Source organism: Homalodisca vitripennis, chromosome 2, assembly GCF_021130785.1.
Source record: "Homalodisca vitripennis isolate AUS2020 chromosome 2, UT_GWSS_2.1, whole genome shotgun sequence".
NCBI classification, from domain to species: Eukaryota; Metazoa; Arthropoda; class Insecta; order Hemiptera; family Cicadellidae; genus Homalodisca; species Homalodisca vitripennis.
Window position 1 is genome coordinate 74,433,941 of NC_060208.1, and position 22,902 is coordinate 74,456,842.

The 22,902-nt window shown below is 33.6% G+C and overlaps 3 protein-coding genes across 3 annotated transcripts; 1 reads left to right on the forward strand and 2 right to left on the reverse strand.

The window, feature by feature from the left end:
• Positions 1-961: 961 nt before the first annotated feature.
• Positions 962-3,096, reverse strand: LOC124355678 (proline-rich protein 27-like). The gene is made up of 2 exons (XM_046806840.1): positions 3,076-3,096; positions 962-1,349 (listed from the first exon to the last, which is right to left on the reverse strand). Exons 1-2 carry the CDS (start codon positions 3,094-3,096, stop codon positions 1,026-1,028), a joined length of 345 nt encoding a protein of 114 aa, XP_046662796.1. The 3' UTR covers positions 962-1,025.
• Positions 3,097-7,196: 4,100 nt separating this feature from the next.
• LOC124356279 (nematocyst expressed protein 3-like) lies at positions 7,197-9,988 on the forward strand. Its single transcript, XM_046807464.1, has 2 exons — positions 7,197-7,330; positions 9,494-9,988. The coding sequence occupies exons 1-2, from the start codon at positions 7,316-7,318 to the stop codon at positions 9,941-9,943; spliced, it is 465 nt and encodes a 154-aa protein (XP_046663420.1). The 5' UTR covers positions 7,197-7,315; the 3' UTR covers positions 9,944-9,988.
• A 5,629-nt stretch (positions 9,989-15,617) lies between these two features.
• Positions 15,618-21,037, reverse strand: LOC124355679 (calphotin-like). Its single transcript, XM_046806841.1, has 2 exons — positions 20,897-21,037; positions 15,618-16,005 (listed from the first exon to the last, which is right to left on the reverse strand). The coding sequence occupies exons 1-2, from the start codon at positions 21,035-21,037 to the stop codon at positions 15,682-15,684; spliced, it is 465 nt and encodes a 154-aa protein (XP_046662797.1). The 3' UTR covers positions 15,618-15,681.
• Positions 21,038-22,902: the final 1,865 nt, after the last annotated feature.

The window sequence follows — 22,902 nt, forward strand, 5'->3', positions numbered from 1 at the left end:
GAAACGGTCCGTAAATATTATAAATAAATCAGTACAGTTTTAAATTCTTATCTCTTTATAATTATGTGTATCCGTAGGTCTTTCCACACATTACATAAAAACCCATTTGTCGTATAGTTAAGAGATTAAGCTCCAATATATGTGTATTGAGGAGTAAGGCGCAGCCGGAAAAATTTTGAATATATCACTCTACGCTTATATGTCCTGAAGTAGAATAAAACCACCGGAATAAGACGCTTTGTAAGTGTAGTAAGCTTCTCAGTCCAAATTATGCATTTATATTTACGTATAAATTTGACCCACAGATTATATTTAAAAAAAAAACAATCACTGTTTTAATAGAAAGAGTAAATAATCATGGTTTGGTAATGTTCACCGAAATTCTGAGAGAAATGTATATGCATCAATTCCACATAATCATTCATTCTGAAAATTAGTTCAACTTAAAAGAATTTATTTATTTTAGAACGTATTTTATATTTAATAAATAGCAGTAATGTTTAAACAGCTAATTTTAAAATATAGATGACCATGTGTTTTATAAGATGTATCTTTTTATTCCTAATGTCTAGTATTTTTCCAGACGTACAAATATTCTACTGTACAGCCGATGGAAAATGTGTTGGTAATGGTATCTATTCGTTAACTACTATTTTGTTTCCATTTAACCACTAACATCGAAAAGTGTATAACTAATTTACGTAATATCTACTTTTCTTTCAAACATATCATAGCTTCATCGTATTTCGTAGAATTCTACGTATTTCGGTGTTTAGGGCTTGCACACATTAGTCTACAGTAGAGCAAGTTTTTCTGAGATTTGTGGTTCTGATCAGCCAAATAAAGGGAACCTTGAGAGAAATTGCCTCTCACCTTGAGACAGTAAAGCCACCTGTAAGTGCTAGTATACTCATAAATGAAAAATTTGTTCATTACAATTATAAATAATACAATTACTCGCATATTCACATCAATATATTTTTATTGGCACATGAGATCTGGAATACATCTGAGCAAATATAGATTTATTTCAGAAGGTAAGGGTTGCCTCCGGTGAATACGTAAGGAGCACTGACGTATGGAGAAGCTACATAGGGAGCTGCTGATAAGGGAGCAGCTACGTAAGGAGCAGCAGCCACTGGAGCGGCTACGTAGGGAGCAGCGGCCAAGGGAGCGGCAACTGGAGCGGCTACATAGGGAGCAGCGGCGACTGGAGTAGCGATGTTATGGTTGACAGTGTGAGCGTTGTAGCTGGAGGCGAAGGGAGCGACGGCGTAAGGAGCAGCCACTGGGAGCACGGCGGCTGACAGTGTGGAAGAAGTTGCCAAAAGCAAGATCAGGAGAGATGTCTGAAAAAGAATTAGAAGACCAATTGAATAGTTTAATTCAAGTATTTTATTCTAACCTTATTGTTTGTAAAAGGAAGTTCAAGTTTCAAGCTGCGGTTGCTAGAAATAAAAGACTAAGATCTTCTCCATCAGACATTCTATTTAATGGTGAATATATTTATTAGATATAAATTCATGAAAAAAGAACACGTTTAAAATAAAACACTTAAAATAGTTCGTCTTTAATCAGTGACGTGCTGTCATTTACACCAAACAAATTTTCAAACAGTGATTAAGCGTTGGACGTGTGGAATAAAATCTAAGTTGTTAATCGATTGAGTCAGTGATACTCCACTACTAGATGTAAAGCATTTTTGGCAATAATTCATTATTTTAAGCTAATACTGCTCTCTTCGATACCAAATTATCCTTTAATCATATCAATTTTCTAAAAATAATTAAAACTAGAGCTGCTTATAAATGCGCATTTATACAACAAAATTGCGTCTTCTTTTAAGTTTGGTAGACTAGGTATGTGTTTTGTGTAGTGCAATTTTAACTACAATAAGCTACGTAAACAGATAAACTATATCGATAAAAAACATCTTGTTCACAAATTCCTTAAAACTTTAGATGGATTTTTTTACTGTAACCTTTAAACATTTTGTTACCTAAGATAAAACTGTATTTATTTTATTAAATTACTGGTTCGATCTTTATGCACAACCGTATTCAATGGAAACCTTCCTATGATAAAACATTAGGAGTTGTATATCACTACAAAATACATCTTTAGCACAAACTAATAAAATAAAACATAGCATACAATAAAGGTCTTATAATTTTAAATGGAGTACTGGAAGAAGCAACCTGTTTGTAAACCAATACCACAGGTTGAACATTGACTAAGTTTAACTTTTATCCATTATGTATTATAAAGGATGGCGGAAAACAAGCAAAAAGGACTTAAGGAAGTAGCACTTTAGAGATATTTTCAGAAAATTACACACAATTATTGTATTGTAATAATACTGATTAATTATTATAGTACATTTTACAACCAACTAAAAATTAGTTGTTAAAATTTGACTGTTATCAATTACAAGATTTTAAAATACCTTAAAAAGGGAATAATTTTGTATTTTTACGAGGAGATTGAATGAAAGTCAGCTTCACATTGTGTCAATAAACATGTAGAAATACTAGTTAAATTTTAACATTACATACATCAGAATGTTGCTGGAAACTTTAAAATGAAAATATTTCATTAAAATTTAATTAAGGTCTAACTTATTTGTCTGATTCTATGAAGCAATCGTTATTGGTAGGACTTATGAATAACATCAAAAAGTTCTCTCCCGAATAGCTATAATCGATTCACAACGCTTATTGTTCATAAACTATACTAACCGTTATGAGTTTAATTTCCACTCAAATATACTCCAAATTTTATAAACTCGTAATTAAGATTAATAAAATGCTCAACTACTGCTTTTAATTGAACAACTTGTTTTCATTTAATACTATATAATATTATTGCATTGTGATACAAAAGGAAATTACGAACATTGTTTTATAAGAACACTTTGTACTTTAAAAAATGGGTAGCAAAGAAAGTATATTTCTTTATAAATTACGTAAAAAATTAAAACTTAATGTTATAAATTATTGATTTTTTTGTTTTTATTAGTGTAACAGCATGTTAATAGTTGAATATTTTTTCTAATTAATACCACAAAGTACGTACCAAAGAGCTGAAGGATGCCATGGCTAGTGATGGTTGATGTCTTCTGTGGGTACAGTAGCGATTATATACCAGGGCGGCCCGGGGTTCGGTAGTCGAGGCACGGCTGAGTTGGTCAATAGGGCTTGTGTCATGGCCCTTGGTAGTACGAGCCAAACAATACACTTTGAGAGCTTTTTGCTATCGGTATCATCCTACGTATAGTCTCTATCAATGTTAATAAATATTAACCCAACTGTCTATACTGTTAAGACGGTTTTTAATTTATATTGAATGTAAAAGGACTCTATTGAAAGGGAAGGGTGATACAAAAATTCCCTTCGAGTAAAAACGTTTTAATCCTTACTTTGATTATATCGTGTCTGATTCTAGATTATTCAATACACATATCAAAGTAGTTCAGTTCCATCCGGCGGCGGTAGATAACAATGTTTCGGTAGGTCGTGGTAACAGAAAAGGATATATTACTCTATATAACCAGCTGTATTACACCATGTTACCTTTCTGTGATAACATCCTGTTTGAGTATTACACAGTATTACAGTAATTCCGAGGTATTAGACAGAATCACATATAACACCATATAGAACAATTGTAACTCTTTTTACTTTGGTGGCAAAATGCCACCTGGTTGTGTATTTCATAGTGTTACAGTGTGACCCCATACTATATGAGAACAAGATATAACACGGGGTTTTAATGCCTACTTTGGCTGAATTCCGTTTGTTGGTTACAAAGGTAACTCACTGCAGCGCTACCAACAAGGTTTTATAGTTCCCTTCGATCACTCTCTGTCATGCATTGAAAATGAGTGCAAATTGTTTTATAAATTTTGGACCCTTTCAAACCTTCTACTTCTACCGCTTATAAAATAAGACGATCTTGTAACTATATTATTTTTATTGAATTCTTAAGTAAAGTTAACATTTTTGTGCAACTTCTATGATCATTTCTGTGATCTCTTCCTTATCACCTATGGTCTATATTACGAGTTAAACACCGGTTTCATTAAATTGTAATTGGCAAGGATCATTATATTAATTATATTATAAACCTATTTAATGAACTTTCATACATACCAGCTTACAATAATTACACATTCACGTTTATTGTATTAATCATTAATGATGAACTTAAGGATTTTTTTCTATTTACTCTAACTCGGGCTTGGTGCAATCTTATTTTCTTTAGAATTTCAGTCAAATAGTGACTTCTTCTTTTAGCATATAAGTATTACAGTTACCTTTGTTACCGTAAAATAAAGTTTTGGGATTCTGGAATATTTTTTATTACCAACCTGTAACTTCTTGCCTGTATATTCAAATGTTGTCTAGTACCTTTGAGCATCCAAGTAAAGATCAATTTGAGACATTTCCATAACTGCACATTCAAATCCACCTAGTTTCTGAGGGACAAATCTTTATATACCGCCATAAACTTAATTATAATGATTCAAAAATGTATTCACAGAAGCATTCATTTCCATTGATCCTCATTTTGGAAAATAATAAATGCTTATTGTATACCATGAATTTTATGAATGTATACTTTATACTTTTTAGTTCTTTATATATATATATATAAAGATATATATAATATATATAATCTATTTTATAACTAATAATATATAAGCTAATGCATTTTTAACATTAGTTTTTTTTATTACATATTGATTTTAATCGAAGTAATTTACCTTATATTTCAAAAATATCATTACAATCACCTAATTGTTTTCCTTCTTCTCCAACTACTAAACAGAAGCCATAGTTTCGTATGTTATTTCATAGTCCGGGTAGATCAGCCTACTCTGTCGTCCATAGTCTAAAACGCTACGGAAGTTGTTCAGCAGGGCTCTAGCAACTGAAGAGTTCGAGTGGAAGTTCTCGGCCAAGACCGCCACCCACATTTCTGCCGTTACGAATTGACACCAGAAGTTTAATCCCTCATATATATTGCCCGACTTATCTATGAAGAAAGCATATCTGAAAGATCGACTCGCAATGTTTGTGTAGTACGCAATGAGTTCTAAACAGTCAGACTTGCCATCGCACCCTCTCTCTTGAAGGAGGAGTGGTTGTATCCTAATCGTTTGGTAGAAACCCCACTGAACACAGGTACGAGGCATCGTCGATTGTATCTCCACGAACCATCTAGATGAAGTAAAGAATATAAAAGGATCTTGGTTCGAGGTGGTTGGGGAACAACTCGCTTTCTTGATACTAAAGAATGATGATGTGACAGCCATTGCTGTTAAGGCAATACCAATTAGTTTGATCCAAGAAGGTGTCTTTGCCAGCCAAGTATACAAAGTGTACTCATGGAGACTTCTCTTTAAGAGTTTCGCAAAAGGGTTCTTGAAAAAAATTGAACTTTTCTTTTCACCGAGGTGTTTTGAACACATTGAATCACTTTTTTTCGATTTTGTTTCTATTATGTCATCGTAATGCTGCAGTGAGGCTTCGGCTCGCTTGACGTTCTCATAGAAGTTGTCGGCCTCTTCGTCCCCATAAATATCACAGAGCGACGATGGATTTGCACAAAACTCCTCGCTTTGATAAACACTCATTATTAAATGCTTTAATAATAACTGTCAACTTTGAAATCACCGAGTTACTCCGTTATAATGTGAATCGTATGTTTCACTTGTACTCTTATCAATTCTCGATAACGTATGACTATTTTATTAGCTATATAATTTGTTATCTGAAATACAAGATAAACACATTAGGTTTCTTATCTTTTGTTGCCAACATGAATGTTTATTTAAAGTTTGAATGAATTCTAAGGATTGGGCTATTCGTCTCTATGGATATAACATCACATTAAGTTTATTGACTATTCTAAAGCATTTGACTGCGTTGACCACACAAATAGAATTTTATTGCTTAACTAATAAGAATTGATGGCAAATAAGTATTGCCGCTTTTATAAGCCAAACACATCAAGTCAAAAATATCAAAAGCTACTGCGCTGTGCTGCAGAGTTTTTAAAGGATCAATACTCAATCGTTATATTAAGCTTGACTCTATAATAAAGGAAGCTCAAAACAAGATTTAGCACTGAAGGTATGTGTTGATCTTAAAAAAATTATTTAACATTAAAATCAGTCAACAGTTTCAATCTACATATACGATCAAAAACGAATTTAGTACATTTCCTTGATCGAAATTCTATATGAAATAGTTACGATCACGTTTTGCCAAATTGTTCTCAGACGTTTTGTTTTGAGGTCCTTAACCCACATTTATCTATTATATGGAATCGTATTGTGGGAGCCTAGAAAAATAACAATATTATGAGAATTTTCAAGCTACAAACACAACAATTTTCACAAAATTCAATTAATTTCAGCGTTATTTGAATACAGTTTTCTTAAATAGGCAGTCAAAAAGTTTCCAGGTTGGTCCTTTATATTTAGACAACCTTATTTCCTTTATCAAAATGCACCTCAACCAGGTGCCGTGACAAATAATAGTATGGAACAACACTGCAATAACTACCAGACGGGTATGTACAGAACGATGGTTTATGGACATTTGACTTCTCAACGCCATGTAATATTATATAAAATCTTGCCAAGTTCTATTAAAAATGCCTCAGCACCAAAGGTGTAGTTGTCACGCCATTTCCGTATATCGTTTGAAAGGTTGCAATGGTACACTGTTTATAGTCTTGAGTGCACTTTCTTCAAACGGAACTGATACTGTTCTGGTAACAATAAAGTAGATAATTAGATCTTTCATTTATCCAACATAACATGCCAGAGTTTATTCTCTTTTGACCTTTTGTTCCAAGCCATAAATTCAACCTATTAAATAAATGCCTCATATTTTCAGGGAATCCTCTTGTTATCTGAAAAGTAGTAATGGTATAAATCCAGTGTACTAAGCACGATAAGCAATTTTTGTTTTTACAGAATTTTGAGTGCAGTCTGCGCATTATCTGAATTGTAGTATGGGTTAAGTCGGCTATCTATACTACTACGTAAATAATTGTGTGTGTGTGTGTGTGTGTGTGTGTATGTGTGTGCGCGCGTGTGTGTGGGCGCGCGCGCGCTCTTGTGTGCGTGGTGACGAAAGGAGGTAAGGAAACACATCAAACTTCGCATACCAAGTAAGAGAGGTGTTGCGTCCCCTGCACGTTAGCGTCTCCCAACGGTTGTTTTGGCACCGCACACCCTATCTATGGTATAAAGTCCGCACTGCGCCTATTGCGAACATACTCCTAGCAGTACAACACCAACATGACTTCAACCGTAGTAAGTATCACATGAAAATATATTTTGCTAAATCTGCTATTTCCAAAACAAAATTTTCAATATTTACGTAATAATAGTTTAAGTATATTCTTTCTGTAGAACGGTTTCAAAGTGTTAAACTTAATAAATTTTACAACTAAATTTGTTTCTAAATTTATGTGAAAATGGATTCTAAGTTATTTGTAAATGGGTTACTTTATCCGTTAATAGTTTAAATGTAGGCAAATCATGCATACATGAAGAACCTTTGCCTGATTAAAATAATTAATGTAGTTTTCTTAAATTTACTACTTTAGCACTCACCAAATAAAGTGTATATACATATACTATTTATTTATCTATATATGGTTATTATAAATTTAATATCTTAAATTTGAAGCTTAGATACTGCTTCTTTTTAATTTGCCAAATGAAAGAATAGCCATTTTTCAATATAATTAAATATAAACTATAGTATAATTATAAATATTTTTTCCTGAATAGTTCTGCGAATTAAAACATAATATTATTTTTGGAATTGTTCATTTCAAAGTATTCAAACATCAGTTGTACGATTATCAAGTTATAACTATAAAACTTTGTTAGTTACAGGAATAAAGTCACAAGTCTTCAACAAATTTAAAAACTAATGCTATTACTTTATCCGTGATAAAGGAATTTACGTGTTAAAAATATTTTTATTCTTTCGAAAAATGTTATTCTCATTTCAGAGTTCTTCCTTTATCTGGTAGACATTTCTTTTCAAACGCTCACAAAATTGGTAGATCCCCAAAACTGCAAAATAAAAATATTATGATCTGCCGCCATTAAAAAAATAATATTGAATGCTACATATTACATTCACAAAACTTTAAGTTTAACCATTTTTGTGAATAGAGAATTTAGGAACACCACCACAGTCTTTACATACCGTAGTTGTAATGCGAGGGGTAGGTTAAATGTGAGTATTGAGTTGAGATCCAATCATCTACCGTTTAGTGGAGTATCTGATATTTGGCAGTGGTACAGATTGACTCCTGAAATCTGTAGTCCACTCAGCGATAATTAGGACTTCAATTCAATATTCGCGGCACAGTCTGGTTTGTAGCAGTAGCCACTTGTTCACTGCCCTAATGCTCACAAAAGAAATTTTATGGTCAGACAGTATGATTCCCATTTTGTAGTTATCTATATAATAGTTTCAAAGAAGTTTTAATTTAGTCACTTTGTATTTTAAAATGGATTTATTGCCTATCGGATTACGAAATAAATTTCGGATAACCGTATTTTGCATAATCGTGTTGTTCCTATTGTATAACAGTGTATTACTGTGAGTTCTGGTTAACGAGTGAACGAGTTAATGATGTTAAATATGAACCCTTATAAGTACACCAAGACTAGTTAAACAAATTTATATGGATCCTTGAACCATTACGATTATCATTTTTAAATTAAGATAAGTTAATAGTAACCCCTGAAGTCATCCTTACATTTCATTACATATTTTGCATTATATTTAATTGTAACTCAGTCATTCGTTAAAAGGACTCTAATACAATATAATACAACTAATACAATTGAAGTTCATAAGTATAATTCATAAACTAGATGAGATATGTCTACTATATAAATGTTGTAAAAACTGGATTTTGTGTAATAATTATATTGCAGTGGCACTTGGTGTTGTGTTTCTATTTCAGTACATTTAAACTGACATACAGGCAGAGTAGTGAGGAAATATACTTCCATCCTAGTCTAACTGAGGCTGTCTAGTCAAAAGGTCATGGATTCGATTTCCGGAGTAGTCTCTAGACGTTCTGACAGATTAAGCTCAGAAAATATAATTAATTTGCCTTTGACACAAACAGGGATGAAACCGTTTAAATATCATGGCAAACGAATTGCTTGATCAAAGCCCTACCTAAGATGATTAAATTGACCCATTCAGAGTTTATACCTCTACTGAAGTAACATTAATCATGATTTCATTTCATGCTGAATTTTAAAAAGTTATTCTAATAATACTAATTCGGGGTATACTCTAAGGACACGTAAGGGGAACACTTAAATCAGTTACTAAATTCTTACTGAGGTTCTTACGGCATTTTGTGTAAAATCATATTAAAACTTTATTAGCATATCAAGATTGAGATCCACTGAACTAAGATCGCATCATGTTTTCAGGTTGTTCTCACTGCACTCCTCGCCGCTTTGGTCGGCCACTCTGCTGCTTCCGCAGTCGTTGCCGCCCCCGCTGCCTATGTCAACTCTGCCCCGTACAACATCCCGCCTTACGCAACCAGTGTCAATGCATACAGCCGCAGCCTCGTATCTCCCTACGTTGCCGCCCCGTATGCCGCAGCTCCCTATGTAGCAGCATACGCTAACCCCGCATCCCCGTATGTTGCTTCTCCATATGCCGCTCCGTACGTCGCAGCTCCTTACGCTGCCGCCCCTGTGGTCGCTGCCCCCTACGCGGCTGCCGCCCCCGTAGTCGCTGCCCCCTACGCGGCTGCCGCCCCTGTAGTCGCTGCCCCCTACGCGGCTGCTGCCCCTGTAGTCGCCGCCCCTGTAAAATACGCCGCTGCCGCTGCAGTTCCAGCTGTCGTCCCTGCAGCCGTTCAAGGAAAATAAAAACCAACAATTAGAATAACTTACTAATAAACAGTTTCAATCTTACTATAGTTTTGTTTAAAACCTTTCTGTATTCTGTAAATTTTGTGAATTAAATCTAATGAAGACCCTTTAAAATCTGAAGAACCAAGGACAGGAAAACAGTTTTCCTTGAAGTTAACGTTATAGCCTTTTTATGATGTTGTAAAATTAATTGAAGACAACAAACAGAGTCTGTCGGCTTCTTCAATAATACTCAAAGGCAATAATTTGCTGTTTATTACTTACTCTAATTGGGCATTTATTGATGAGCAACATCGTTAATTTGGTAGTAGTTTTCGTTGTGAATACATTCAAAGGTATTTGGATTTCCAAAGTCGATTTTCCTGCGATTTATTATAAATTATAGGACACGTTTATAAATAAAATATGTATGTGCGTTTATTAAGTCTGACATACAGTTATATAAATTATAAAACAATTGGCTTATCGTTAGCGAATATATTACATTGGTCTCATAGATAACGATGATGGGAAGCTGTAATCAGGAGAATAAACAAATTTTTAAGCACTCTATATAAAATTATATATTATTTGAACATGTCAATCGAATGGACAGTCAATGTTAAAAGTCGGTTATAAGACTGAATTGAATTTGATAAAAAGTAATTTGAACATTACTATGAAACCTAACTTAATGATCAGATACTTGACTATCAAGTGGGAGGATATCTCGAGAATGAATGCATCCATAAACTTTAAATTGTCCATGACATTTCATTGAATGTTTTCAATTGAATTGAAGAAATTGACACACAAGTTACGGTCAAACAAATTCAATGGTTGATATTGCACCATATTAGAACTCATATTAATTGTCTTTGTAGAAATGAAGTGTAAGATGAAATGTTTTTGAGATATCTTGCCGCATGATACAATCACATTTTTTTCAGTAAATTTGTTATTTGTTTTATAACAGTATCCAATAACAGTTCCAGTCACAGTGTTCAAAATCTTATATGATTTAAACAGTTTGCTCAAACATTTATTTATTCAGCTATTTTCCAGTTTCCATTATGATTAACCATAAGAACAATGTACAGATATTCATTAACGTTCGTTCACATCTCATGTAATGCCATGCACCACCATCGAACTCAGTTTTCTTCATATATAAAAAGGTAAAAGTACGTAACAGACTTCTTTGAGGTTTCGTGCAAAATTTCTTTCACAGAGGTCTTTTAGACAGATAGACAAATAGACGGACAAATAATATAAAACAATTTGACACGAAAATGGCGCATTATGTAACTCATTTTTTTTAGATCAAGTTCCATGCAAATTTAAAGTCTACATAAAAATTCTTCATGAAATATTTTTGTATGAATATCCCGTTTAAATTTTTATTTATTAAAATGAGTTTCATATCAGCGTTTAAATAACAAAAGCCTACACACAGTCACCATCCAACGAAATTAATGTGTTGATATAGTTGGGATATATGTTAATACGTCACATGTTAATATCTCTTATGAGTGTGTTTAAAAATTTACTCTGCTGTTTTATGTTACCCTCATAGTTATCCATAAGATCAATGTAAAAATATTCGCTATCGCTCAGCCAAATCCCATGGAGTGATATGCACTATCATCGAACTCAGTGATCTTCATATAGAAGTGAAGCATCGTCCTCAACTTCAAGTATATAAGTCACTTTGTTTTCTACATATCGCCCGGACAGACAAATAAACAGACTTACAGACGCAAATTGAATTTTCTAGTCCCACGAGTGACAGGTTTCGCTAAAGCTCAGCCAATAAATACAATTAATTATGGTATATCAAATTGGGAATAAATGTGGTCTGTCTACCATCTAGTAATCTAGTACCTTAACACAAGCTAAACTGTAAAATGGATATAAAGATGTAGCGTAATGATATTTCCTAAGCTATTGTAAGTAACAATTTTTGGTATCAAAAATCGATCGACATTTTCCCTAATCACTGGAAAATTCTACTTACAATTGGAAATGGTTTATTAATAATACATATTCAATTGTGATATTACATTATTTGTTTAACGGGTAAATGCTGGTAATAAGAAATATTCTGCGGAATAATTACCCTCGATTTAGGAAACAAGGCCCCTCGGAACAACTAGATGTAGGCAGATTCCCGTTGCAGTTCGTAAGCTTGGTATATAGAAACTCATCACTGGACGACCTGGTTCCATAAAAGCTACAAGAATATACGGTAATCAAACTCTGAAACACTCTAAGTTCTCGTCTCCTGAGGGCTTCCAGCGTCTCCCAGGCCCTTGAATTTAGGACTTCTCAGGCTGCGGCAGCTGTCAGCCTCCAGGAGCTCCTGATCTCTGGCAGATCCCGCTTCGAGCAGGCTCCGATCTCTGACACGTCTGGTCTCTGGGAGCCTCTAGGACATCTCCATCTGCCAAGATCCAGCCTCTAGTATGCCTCTGACTTTGACTCGGCCAAATTAGTATAGATATTAAGGTACAATATTATCACAATGAACATGACTATTAACGTGCTGACTGCATTAAGCGCTATTAAGTTGTCTATTTTGCATCTCTATTCACATTCTGTTAAATGCATATGTCACTAAGTATCTTCAAACTCGGTTACTCCTGCATACTTTGGGATCGTATCTAAAAGTACCTAACTCTCTCGATGATATGTATTACATTTATTATGACACTATTTAGCCAGACAGAGCTTAGAGACACAATAAAAGAGTTACGCTGAATTTACTATAGCTACGAAGGTACAGTATTGTACAGATTACCACATTAAATGTGCTAAATTAATAACGTGTTGATTGCATTTGATAAAAACATATAACAGAGAAGTTGGAAGTTTATGGTTGGTAACAAAAAAGTTAGTTTTGTATAGTAATATGACAATTAAATTACATTATGAATGTAAAACATCACTACCAAAATAATATTTCAATGTAGTTTATTAGGTATATTAGTGACGTGGTTTTCATATAATCTAAACTCATAGACGAGAAACTTGTGTTTTGCGTTATGACGGTATCAGTCACAATTCGCTGAGGGTCCAGAACACAGGTTACGTCACACAGGCAGTAATTTAAGAGTTCAATTTTCAATGATAATTGAACTGAAAAATGTGTGTGTATTGTATACACAATTTTCTTGCATCAATCTATTATGAGTAAAAAAAAAATGTTTTTAGTTAAGTTATTACTTTTAGTAAAATTTAATTTATATGATATATTAGTGTGTTTCTCGAACTGTATTTGTAAGAAATAATATATGATAAGTGGAGGTTTAAAGTTTGTAGTATAATATTTCATAAAAGTCGAACATTTTTCCCTATTTTCGGGTTTTTATGTAAACTGTAACCCAGGTCCTTAATTATACATCTTCAAATAAAAAAAATTTAAATATATAATACTTAACAACTTTGTGACCTCCCTCAATTTGACATATTTTCTCAAATTTTCCCCATAGGCCTAATTTTAAACTCTTGTTTCCAAATTTTACATCTGTACCATTCAACATCATAAAGCTAAAGTAAAACTTGAAATGTATAAGTATATTTTTTTGTATTTACTAACCATCCGATCGTTCTGAAAGCGAAAATACCTGTTATATTGAATGCAAACAATGTTTATTACATATTACTAAAATAACGCTTCCAAAACATGACAAAGTGTCCAGCTATCATATAAACTTCTAATAACCAAACTAGAAATTTTAAGAAAGCTAAACTATTCATATTATAACTTATTAATACCGTTTAAACTGTCATAAGGGGGATTATAAAACGGATTTAAATACGTTTCATTTAGATTATATAGTAACTATCGCCGCTTTAAAAATTGTATAAAATTGTATAAAAATTTTATGATGGAATGAAATTTTAATTAATTTTGAGAGTATTTTACGCAAACTCCACACAATCCTGATTGAAGGTTTAATTGTTTATCATTTAATAGCGCTGAAGACCTCTGTTTCATATGCATGTCAAATGTTTTGAGACACAATTCAGTTATACTTCTCTGCATTCAAATATCTTTCATTTACTAACTGCTTACCATCTTTATATACATGTTTTAAGTATCAAAGGCTCATTTAAATATTAAATTAAGATAATTATGCAACATTTTTTAATATTTCCCAAAGTATGTTTGTTTATCTACTAAATACTTATTAGTTTCTATATTCGTTTTAAAATTTCAGTTAAAAGATATCAAAATTACAAGAAACACTTAAAACAGATCAAAGCTTTTTCTGATATGTTATGTTGTCACATTTATTGTTTCACGGTAAACAGATACGTAGACAATAAGTTTTTTATTCTTTTTTCTAAAATACTTCTAAATTTATTCTAAAGAGATTTAATTCAAAATAAATACAGATGTGATCAGATATAGTGTAATATTCCACAAAGGAAAAAGTATTAATAGGTTAGATTTCTGAATATAAAAATAATGGTATTCTAAAGTAGTTATTAAATTATCATTGTAAAAATATAGCCTGTACATGCTAGAGAAATCGTCAATATTAAAAACTTTGAAGGAAGTTCAGGATGATCATAATAAGTAACACAAAACTGGAAAATTATTTGTTATTTAGTTTCCCAAACATACAACAAAAGAAACCACATTTTATTTGAAAAGTGTTCAATAAAACTTTGTTTTTTAATTAATTCAAATGCTTTTAACATTGTAAATAGTGCGGGTCTTCCTTCTTTGAAAGCTTGAACTCGAGAAATTATAATTTTCTCACAGTAAAAGTCTCATAAGAGACGCTGTTTATAGCTTACTGAAAAATACGTGAACATTTTAAAGCTATTTTAAAGCTTTTACAAATATTTTCATAAATTTTAAGTACAGGTTGTTCCAAAAACCGAGGGTCCTATATTTAGTTATCAATAATTTACATTGAAAACGTAGTTCAAGTTTTACATCTTTTTATAGGTCTTCCAGTACAAAGTATATTTAAACAAATATAATGCAACTATCATTCTTCGTTTCAAAATGGTGCCTAAAACGTGTAAATGTTTTTTTTTTTCTGTAACGACCAAACTACTTTTTACATCCAAATACAAAAATACATGATTTATAATAGCAATGAAAGCTTTAAAATATAATAGACATGTTTTCATGTTAAATATAATATTGACTATCCCAACTAATTGTAATTTTGTCACAAAATCAAAACACTTTGTAAAAATCAGTATCAAAAAGTCGTTAAAAATCTTGTTTCAAAAATTTTAAATCATATAGCTTGTTAAATTGTATAAAATAAAAATCAAATAAACTGACGGCTCAATACACTTCATAGTGTGTTTTTTATGCTATCCATTCGTTAATTACTATTTTGTTTCCACTTAACCATAAACAACGAAAAATATATACCTGATATAGTAGAATATATCTACTTTTCTTCCAAACATATCATTGCGTCGTCGTATTGCATCATAAATGTTTTCATTAAGAATGCTATGTATTTCGGTTTTGGGGTTTGCACACATTAGTTTACAGTAGTGCAAGTTTTTCTGAAATTGGTGGTGCTGATCAACCAAATAAAGGGAACCTTGAGAGAAATTGCCTCTCACCTCGAGAGAGTAAAGCCACCTGTAAGTGCTAGTATGTTCATAAATGAAAAATTTGTTCATTACAATTATAAATAATACAATTACTCGCATATTCACATCAATATATTTTTATTGGCACATGAGATCTGGAATACATCTGAGCAAATATAGATTTATTTCAGAAGGTAAGGGTTGCCTCCGGTGAATACGTAAGGAGCACTGACGTATGGAGAAGCTACGTAGGGAGCTGCTGATAAGGGAGCAGCTACGTAAGGAGCAGCAGCCACTGGAGCGGCTACATAGGGAGCAGCGGCCAAGGGAGCGGCAACTGGAGCGGCTACATAGGGAGCAGCGGCGACTGGAGTAGCGATGTTATGGTTGACAGTGTGAGCGTTGTAGCTGGAGGCGAAGGGAGCGACGGCGTAAGGAGCAGCCACTGGGAGCACGGCGGCTGACAGTGCGGAAGAAGTTGCCAAAAGCAAGATCAGAAGAGACGTCTGAAAAAGAAATACGTAAAATACTAATTGAAAACTAAATTAATTCAAGTATTTTATTTGGACCTTATAGTTAAAGATTCAAGCTTCGGTTTAAAAAGTGTAGTCTACCGTCTCCATCAGGCACTCAATCTAGTGCTGAATATATTTATTAGGTATGCGTGCTTGAAAAGGAGTAAATGTTTGAAATAAACCACTTAAAATTTATTAAGCTTCATTTAGCAGTGATTAAGCTTTGGACGAGTAGAATAAAATTTAAGTTGTTAATCCACTGAGTCAGTGATTCTCCAGTACGAGTTGTAAAGCATTTTTGGGACTAATTCATCATTTTCAGCTAATACAACTCTCTTTGATATCATGTTATACTTATATCAAATCAATTTAATCAAAATAATTTGTGTCGTCTTTTAAATTTATTAATGTGTTGTGTTGTGTGTGTGTACAATAAGCGAAGTGACTAACTATATCGATAACACATACTGTATATTTCAACAAGCTTCTCAATTTATTTGTTGTAATGTATTTTACTGTAACTTATAAAACTATATTTATTTTTATTAAAGTATTATGTTGATCTTTGTGATCAAACATTCTCATTGCAAATCTTATTGTGATAAATTATTAGGAGCTGTATATTACTACAAAATACAAATTTATCATAAACTTGTAAAATGAAACATAGCATAAAATATAGAATAATTATTAATTTTAACGAAAAGATCAGTTATTACAGGAATTCAGTTTATTTCACATTATGACGATAATCATGTAGTAATACAAGTTATATTTTAATCTTAGGATATCAGACTTTTGCTGGAAACATTAAAATGAGAATTTTATTTTTTATTTAAAGAATATCTAAACCATTTATCTAATTCTATGTAACAACAATCGTTAATGGTTCATGAAATATAGTATAATTTATTAGTTTAATCCCCACTAAAATGTACGTCAAATTTTAAACACTGGTATTTTAGATTGTTAAACTTACTGTGTATTGAATTAATTGTGTAGGCTACATTTAGCAATAATTAATATTATTGCATTACGTTAGAACAGAAAGTTATATAATTTATTTTATACGAACACTTTGTACTTGATTATGATTTGCAAAATACAGGCAGAAAATACATGGAAAGCAAAAGTGAAATGTTATTCATGATTTTTGATTTTATATCTAAAACAAAATGTTAAAAGGTGAATAAATATCTTTTCTAATCAATACTACGTAGTACGTACCAAAGAGCTGAAGGATGCCATGGCTAGTGATGGTTGGATGTCTTCTGTAGGGACAGTAGCGATTATATATGTGGTGTCCGGGCTTCTGTAATCGAGGCAAGGCTAAGTTGGTCAATAGGACTTGTGTAATGGCCCTTGGCAGTACGAGCCAAAGAATACACTTTGAGAACTTTTTACTATCTATACAATCATCCTTCATATAGTCTCTATCAATGTTAATAAATGTTAACTCAACTTACTATACTATTTGGATGGGTTTGAAACTATAATGAATATAAAAGGACTCGAATGAAAGGGAAGGCTGTTCCCTTCTATCGGACATGTCTGTAAAAAAAGTTGTATAACACATTATAACAAACTGTAGCCTACTACACGATATCAATCCTTACTTCTGCTATATCCAGATTGAGTGTAGATTACATAGTGCTACTAATCACCGTTACCGATGACTAGTAGTTCCGTCTTAGTCTTAGTGTTAGTTCCGTCTTCAGTTCCGTCTTAGCGGTAGAGAGTGTTTCGGTAGGTCGTCGCATCAATGGTAACGAGCAAGGACTTTAGGACACGATCAAATCAGATCAAATCTGTTTAATTGCTGTGACAATAATTACACAATATGGCAAACGTCAATTAAATAAGGATATCCCAAAATTTCTGTCATTCATACACAAACTCTTTACAACCATGTTTCTTTCATTAATCGCCAATGCAACACACTTCAAACAGCGGGGTCAGTCTTTTAATTGGGCCAAAACTCACCTACATTATAAAATACCTGATACTCTAAGAAGCGTTTTAGACGAGTCTTGGAGTTTAGGGCGTTTTATGCTTCAACGCCTAAGACGTTGACGTATCTTTGATCGAATTGGGCAGTCTGTTGAAGATTTGAACACCCGCTTGTGAGTGCAGGCGTTCATAAACCACCGCTCTATGTCTACCAGTTCGGTAGCTTGCTCTGCCACTCGTCTCGTACGTGTGTATGCCTTGGCTTCTGGTTAAGGCACATGTATTCATAAAAAAAAAGTTGTTTCCATAATGTTGAGATATGGCAGTTAGCAGCTGCAATTTCTTGAAAGGTTAACTGAACGACTCTCTGAATTTGATTTTTGCAATGATTCGAATAACTTTATTTTTGTGGTCTGAATTCTCTGTGAGAGTGTTTGCGCAAGCTCCCCAAAGGATCACTCCATAGGTCAGATTGGGGTATATCAAGCCATAACAAGCCGTAACTAGTACCAGACTTGGGCAGTATTTTGCTAATGAAATCAGAAGAAAGATGCCTGAGCAGATTTTGGCGCAAACATCAATGTGCTCATTCCATGTCAGCCCCCGATCGAGGTACATTCCTAGGAATTTTGAAGAGCTTACTTCGTCCAGTGTGGAGTCAGCCATCAAGATGGCAAGTCTACATTGGTTGCCCGCAGTGCTTATAAAATAAAATATAAATTCAAAACGTTGGTTTTTTAAGAGTTTATTTTAAGGTTGAGGTTGTTGAAGTATTGAACACAGTTGTGATATCAACAAAAGTCTGTTGTTCCAAAATTTCGCTAGATCTTGCATTGAAAAAGAGAGTCGTATCATCTGCAAACTACAATATTCTTCCATACACAAGTGATGACTCTATGTCATTGACATAAAGCAGGAAAAGCACAGGACTCAGGATAGACCCCTAGAGGACTAAATACCTAAGTTCTATTGGCTTGGATGATTTATTTTATATCTGGAAAACTTGGGATCTATGGCTGAGATATTAGCTAAGCCATTTAAAAGGCACGCCTCGAATGCCGTGGGAGTCTAGTTTGTCGAGCAATATACTGTGGTCAACACAGTCGAATGCTTTGGACAGGTCCAGGAACACACTCATTATGTGGTCCCGACATTCAATCTCCTCTAGAATCATATCGACAAAGCTAACGACTGCGTCGGTCGACGATTTACCCTTTCTGATCCAAAGATAGATTTCTCTGTTTATCTGAGACCTAATTATATTTGTCAAAAAATTAAGTATTTTATAAGAAAAAGCTTGCTTAATACTAGCATAATTGAGACAGGCCGGTATTTATTTTGGAAGATGAGCCATCTTCCTTTAAAATTAGGACAACTTTTGCAATTTTAAGAGAGGTGCGAACACTCCTGTTTGAAATAAATAATTCACTAATTGAGCTAAGGGTCTCACTAAATGCTAGCAGCATTTTTAAAGAGCCACGTGTACATCAGATTGAGCTCATTTGATTGCTGGCTGGGAACTGAATAACTGGTTGAAGCTCATCCTCAACAACAGGCGCCAACACCATTGATGCTGCTGGGCTCTGCCTTCGCGAGGGGCGTACTTTAAGGTCAGATGTCCAAGGACCTTACCCATCAGCAACGGATGTGAAAAACCCATTAAACCGACTAGCAATCTCAGTCTCTTCCTCCACAAGTCTATCCCCAATTTTAGTTTGGTTTGTTTTTGTGCTTTTGTTTGATTGTTTATGATGCCTCAAGTTGTTTTTGAAACATTTTTGAAGAGAGAATCGATTTGGAGACATCTTATAGTTACGCAGTTTAGGTTATTTTCTTATAATTCCAAAACAATTTTGAACTTTTAATTTGAAGTGTCTTTACTGTTATTAATTAATTTCGAACATAAATTTCGGTTCCTCTCTAGAAACTAAAATCTCCGGTGTGATCCAATTGTATTTTCCTTGAGATTCATCGCTTTTGTAGAGCAGCAGATGTTAACATGAAAATTTATAGTGACGGTAAACAATTAAAAATGCTGCTCTACGAGTTAACGAATTTAGAAAATTCCATATTACTTTAGAAAGGGAAATGTTGAGGTGAACGTGTTCTGGCTTTATGTCTCTAACTGATTGTTTAACTTTGGGCTCCCTTTTAAGTTGTGTCCCACTAATGACGGCCTCTTGGCTGAAGTAGTCAGATATAGTTGTATTCACCACAGACCTGAGACACTTGGATGATTGGTGATGATGTTGTCGATAATAGATTTTGTTGTAGCCGTTACTCTCCTCAGAGATTTGACTAGCAAATCAAGGTCAAATGACCTATAAGTAAATCGACCGATTGAATTGTTGCATGGTGAGTTTTGTCCAACATGTCGATGTTGTGAAATCTCCCAAAACAACAAAATTCTGACGAGGGTTATTCAGACATGTCAGAATATTTAGAATTTTTAAAAGACGGTGTCTTCGTTTCCACTGGAAGACCTGTAAATTCCTTTCACGGCGAATTTTGATAATTTTGTTTGAAGTTTGATCCCGACTGCTTCGAAATGTTTTTCGATTGAATGCTGGGTCTGAAAGGGGGCTGACAAGAAATTATGTTTGTGAAAAATGGCAACTCCTCCACCTCTGGAGTGGGGTCGGCAATACGCGGAAGCCAAATTGTAAATTATAATTTTGCACAGTGCTATGTTATCCCTTTTGAAACCGTCTGCCTTTATTACTAGGAGATCTAGTTTCAGATCCTCACACATGAATTGGATTTGATCAAATTTTTTGGTTGCAAATTAGTAATTTTGATGAAGCAGTCTTATTTTAGTTTTTTATATATATATATATATTTGTTATTTCAAAGGTATATATTTAACTGCTTCCGTGTAGCTGTTGAAAGGCAGCGTCCAATGCCAATCAGGACTAAGCGGCATACAGGAGACCGCAATGTCGACAGCCGGCTCCGTGACAGCGATTTCCGGAGCCTCAACACCAGTGGCAGATAATGGCAGCAGTAGTGACAGCAGCGGCGATGGCAGTGATGGAGACGGTTGTGGTGATGTTAACCCTTTCTCTGCTAACATCCCGTCTAGGTATTACACAGTATTACAGTAATGCCGTGTTATTAGGTAGAAATACAAGACACCATATAACAACTATTAATTGAACTTTCATCCACACCAAATTTCAAAAGTTATACATTCGCATTTAATGTATTTATAATTAGTGCTAATATTTTTATTTTCTAACTCGGCTTTGTACAATCGTATTTTCCCTTTGGATTTCAGTCGAATAGTCAAACTTATTCCAGCGTTATAGATATAAGTTATCTTTACTTTTTTTATTAAATTTTAACTTCTTGTCTATACATTCAAATGTTGTTTATTACCCTTAAAGCACCCAAATAATATAACACTCCAGCTCAACTGCACAATAATTCCATAAAGTTACGAAAGAAATTAAAATGTTTATCCTGTCAGAAACGTAATCATAATGATTAATAATTTATTTACAGAAATATCCATTTTCATGAATCTTCATTTTCAAGTTAGAGCTGAATGAGATAATGATCTGTTTTAGAACTAATTAGACAATTTTTTAAATTTTTATTAAAAAAACGTTTATTTTATTCTGGATCATTTACATTATTTTACAAAAGACTATTTTAATCACCTAATTATTTGCATCCTTGTGCAACTACTAAATGGAATCCAAAGATTCGTATGTTGTTTGATAGTCTCGGTAGATTAGCCTACTCTGTCGTACGCAGTACAAAGTATTTTGTGAAGCTAGCTTGGAGGGAGCTACAATGATCTGATATGTCATTCAAAATTGTTTGCCTCAGGAGAAGTTCGTTCTCTTTAATAAAAGATTCAAGAGATGGGAACAATGACACTTGGCTTTTCTTTGCTTCCCCTTCTGCAAATCTTAGTTTTAGTTTCACACTATTGATTTTGTCCATAACTTGGAATGGGGTGTTATAGCTGCCTTGTAGTTTCCTGTTAACATCATTTAACATACTGAATATGTCTGCCAAATAAGCCAGTCGGCTCAACCATAATACATCTGAAAAACGGTCACGATACTGAAAGTCTGTGTCGGATAGAAAAATCAATATTTCATGTCGAAGTTCAAAAACTCGAGATATCACTCTTCCTCTCGACAACCACCTTACTTCCGTGTGCAGAAGTAATTGTTTGTGAATACTATCCATTTCATCACATAAATTATGGAAAAGGCGTGAGTTTAGTGCTCTGGCTTTAATGAAATTTACTGTCTTAACTGCTTCATTCAGTACATTTTTCAGCTCTGCTGGACATCTCTTTGTAACCAAGGCTTCTCGGTGAAGACTAAAATGAATAAACTTTGCCTTTGGGCTTACTTGCTGCACTTGAGTAACAACTCCCTTATGAACTCCAGCCATTGCATTTGCCCCATCTGTGCAAATTCCTACACATTTTTCCCAGTTCAACTCGTTTTTTTTTTTTTTCGAATAAATGTGTCTAATTTTCCAAATATTTCATCTGCATTTGTGTGTGAAGGCAAGTTTTGGCAAAATAACATGTCTTCTCCGACAGTATTTCCATCTTCGTACCTAACATAACATATTAGCTGAGCCATGTTAGTTACGTCAGTCGTTTCATCAATTTGAATAGCAAAATATTTGCTTTTTTTATTTTTATGAGTAATGTTTCCTTTACATTAGCAGCCATGTCACTAATTTTTCTTGAAACTGTATTGTTTGAAAGCGAAAGTGAATCAATCTGTTTAGCCTCATTTTGTCCTAACATGGTTGACACAATGTCTTTAGTTGCTGGCAGTATTAATGTTTCCCCAATAGTATGTGGTTTGCCCTCTTGAGCAATTCTAAGACTAACTTTATAGGAAGCCTCAACCGCTTTTAAATTCAAACTGGTAAAAGAATTAATATTTGCCTTGCTGCCTTTTA

Bases quoted from the DNA above. Each gene is read 5' to 3' on its own strand.
- LOC124355679 (XM_046806841.1), bottom strand. From the start codon at position 21,037: ATGTTAGCAGAGAAAGGGTTAACATCACCACAACCGTCTCCATCACTG. The intron at 16,006-20,896 runs GTCTCCTGTATG...TTTCTTTTTCAG, and splicing joins AGCCGGCTGTCGACATTGCG to ACGTCTCTTCTGATCTTGCT.
- LOC124355678 (XM_046806840.1), bottom strand. From the start codon at position 3,096: ATGGCATCCTTCAGCTCTTTG. The intron at 1,350-3,075 runs GTACGTACTTTG...ATTCTTTTTCAG, and splicing joins TGGCATCCTTCAGCTCTTTG to ACATCTCTCCTGATCTTGCT.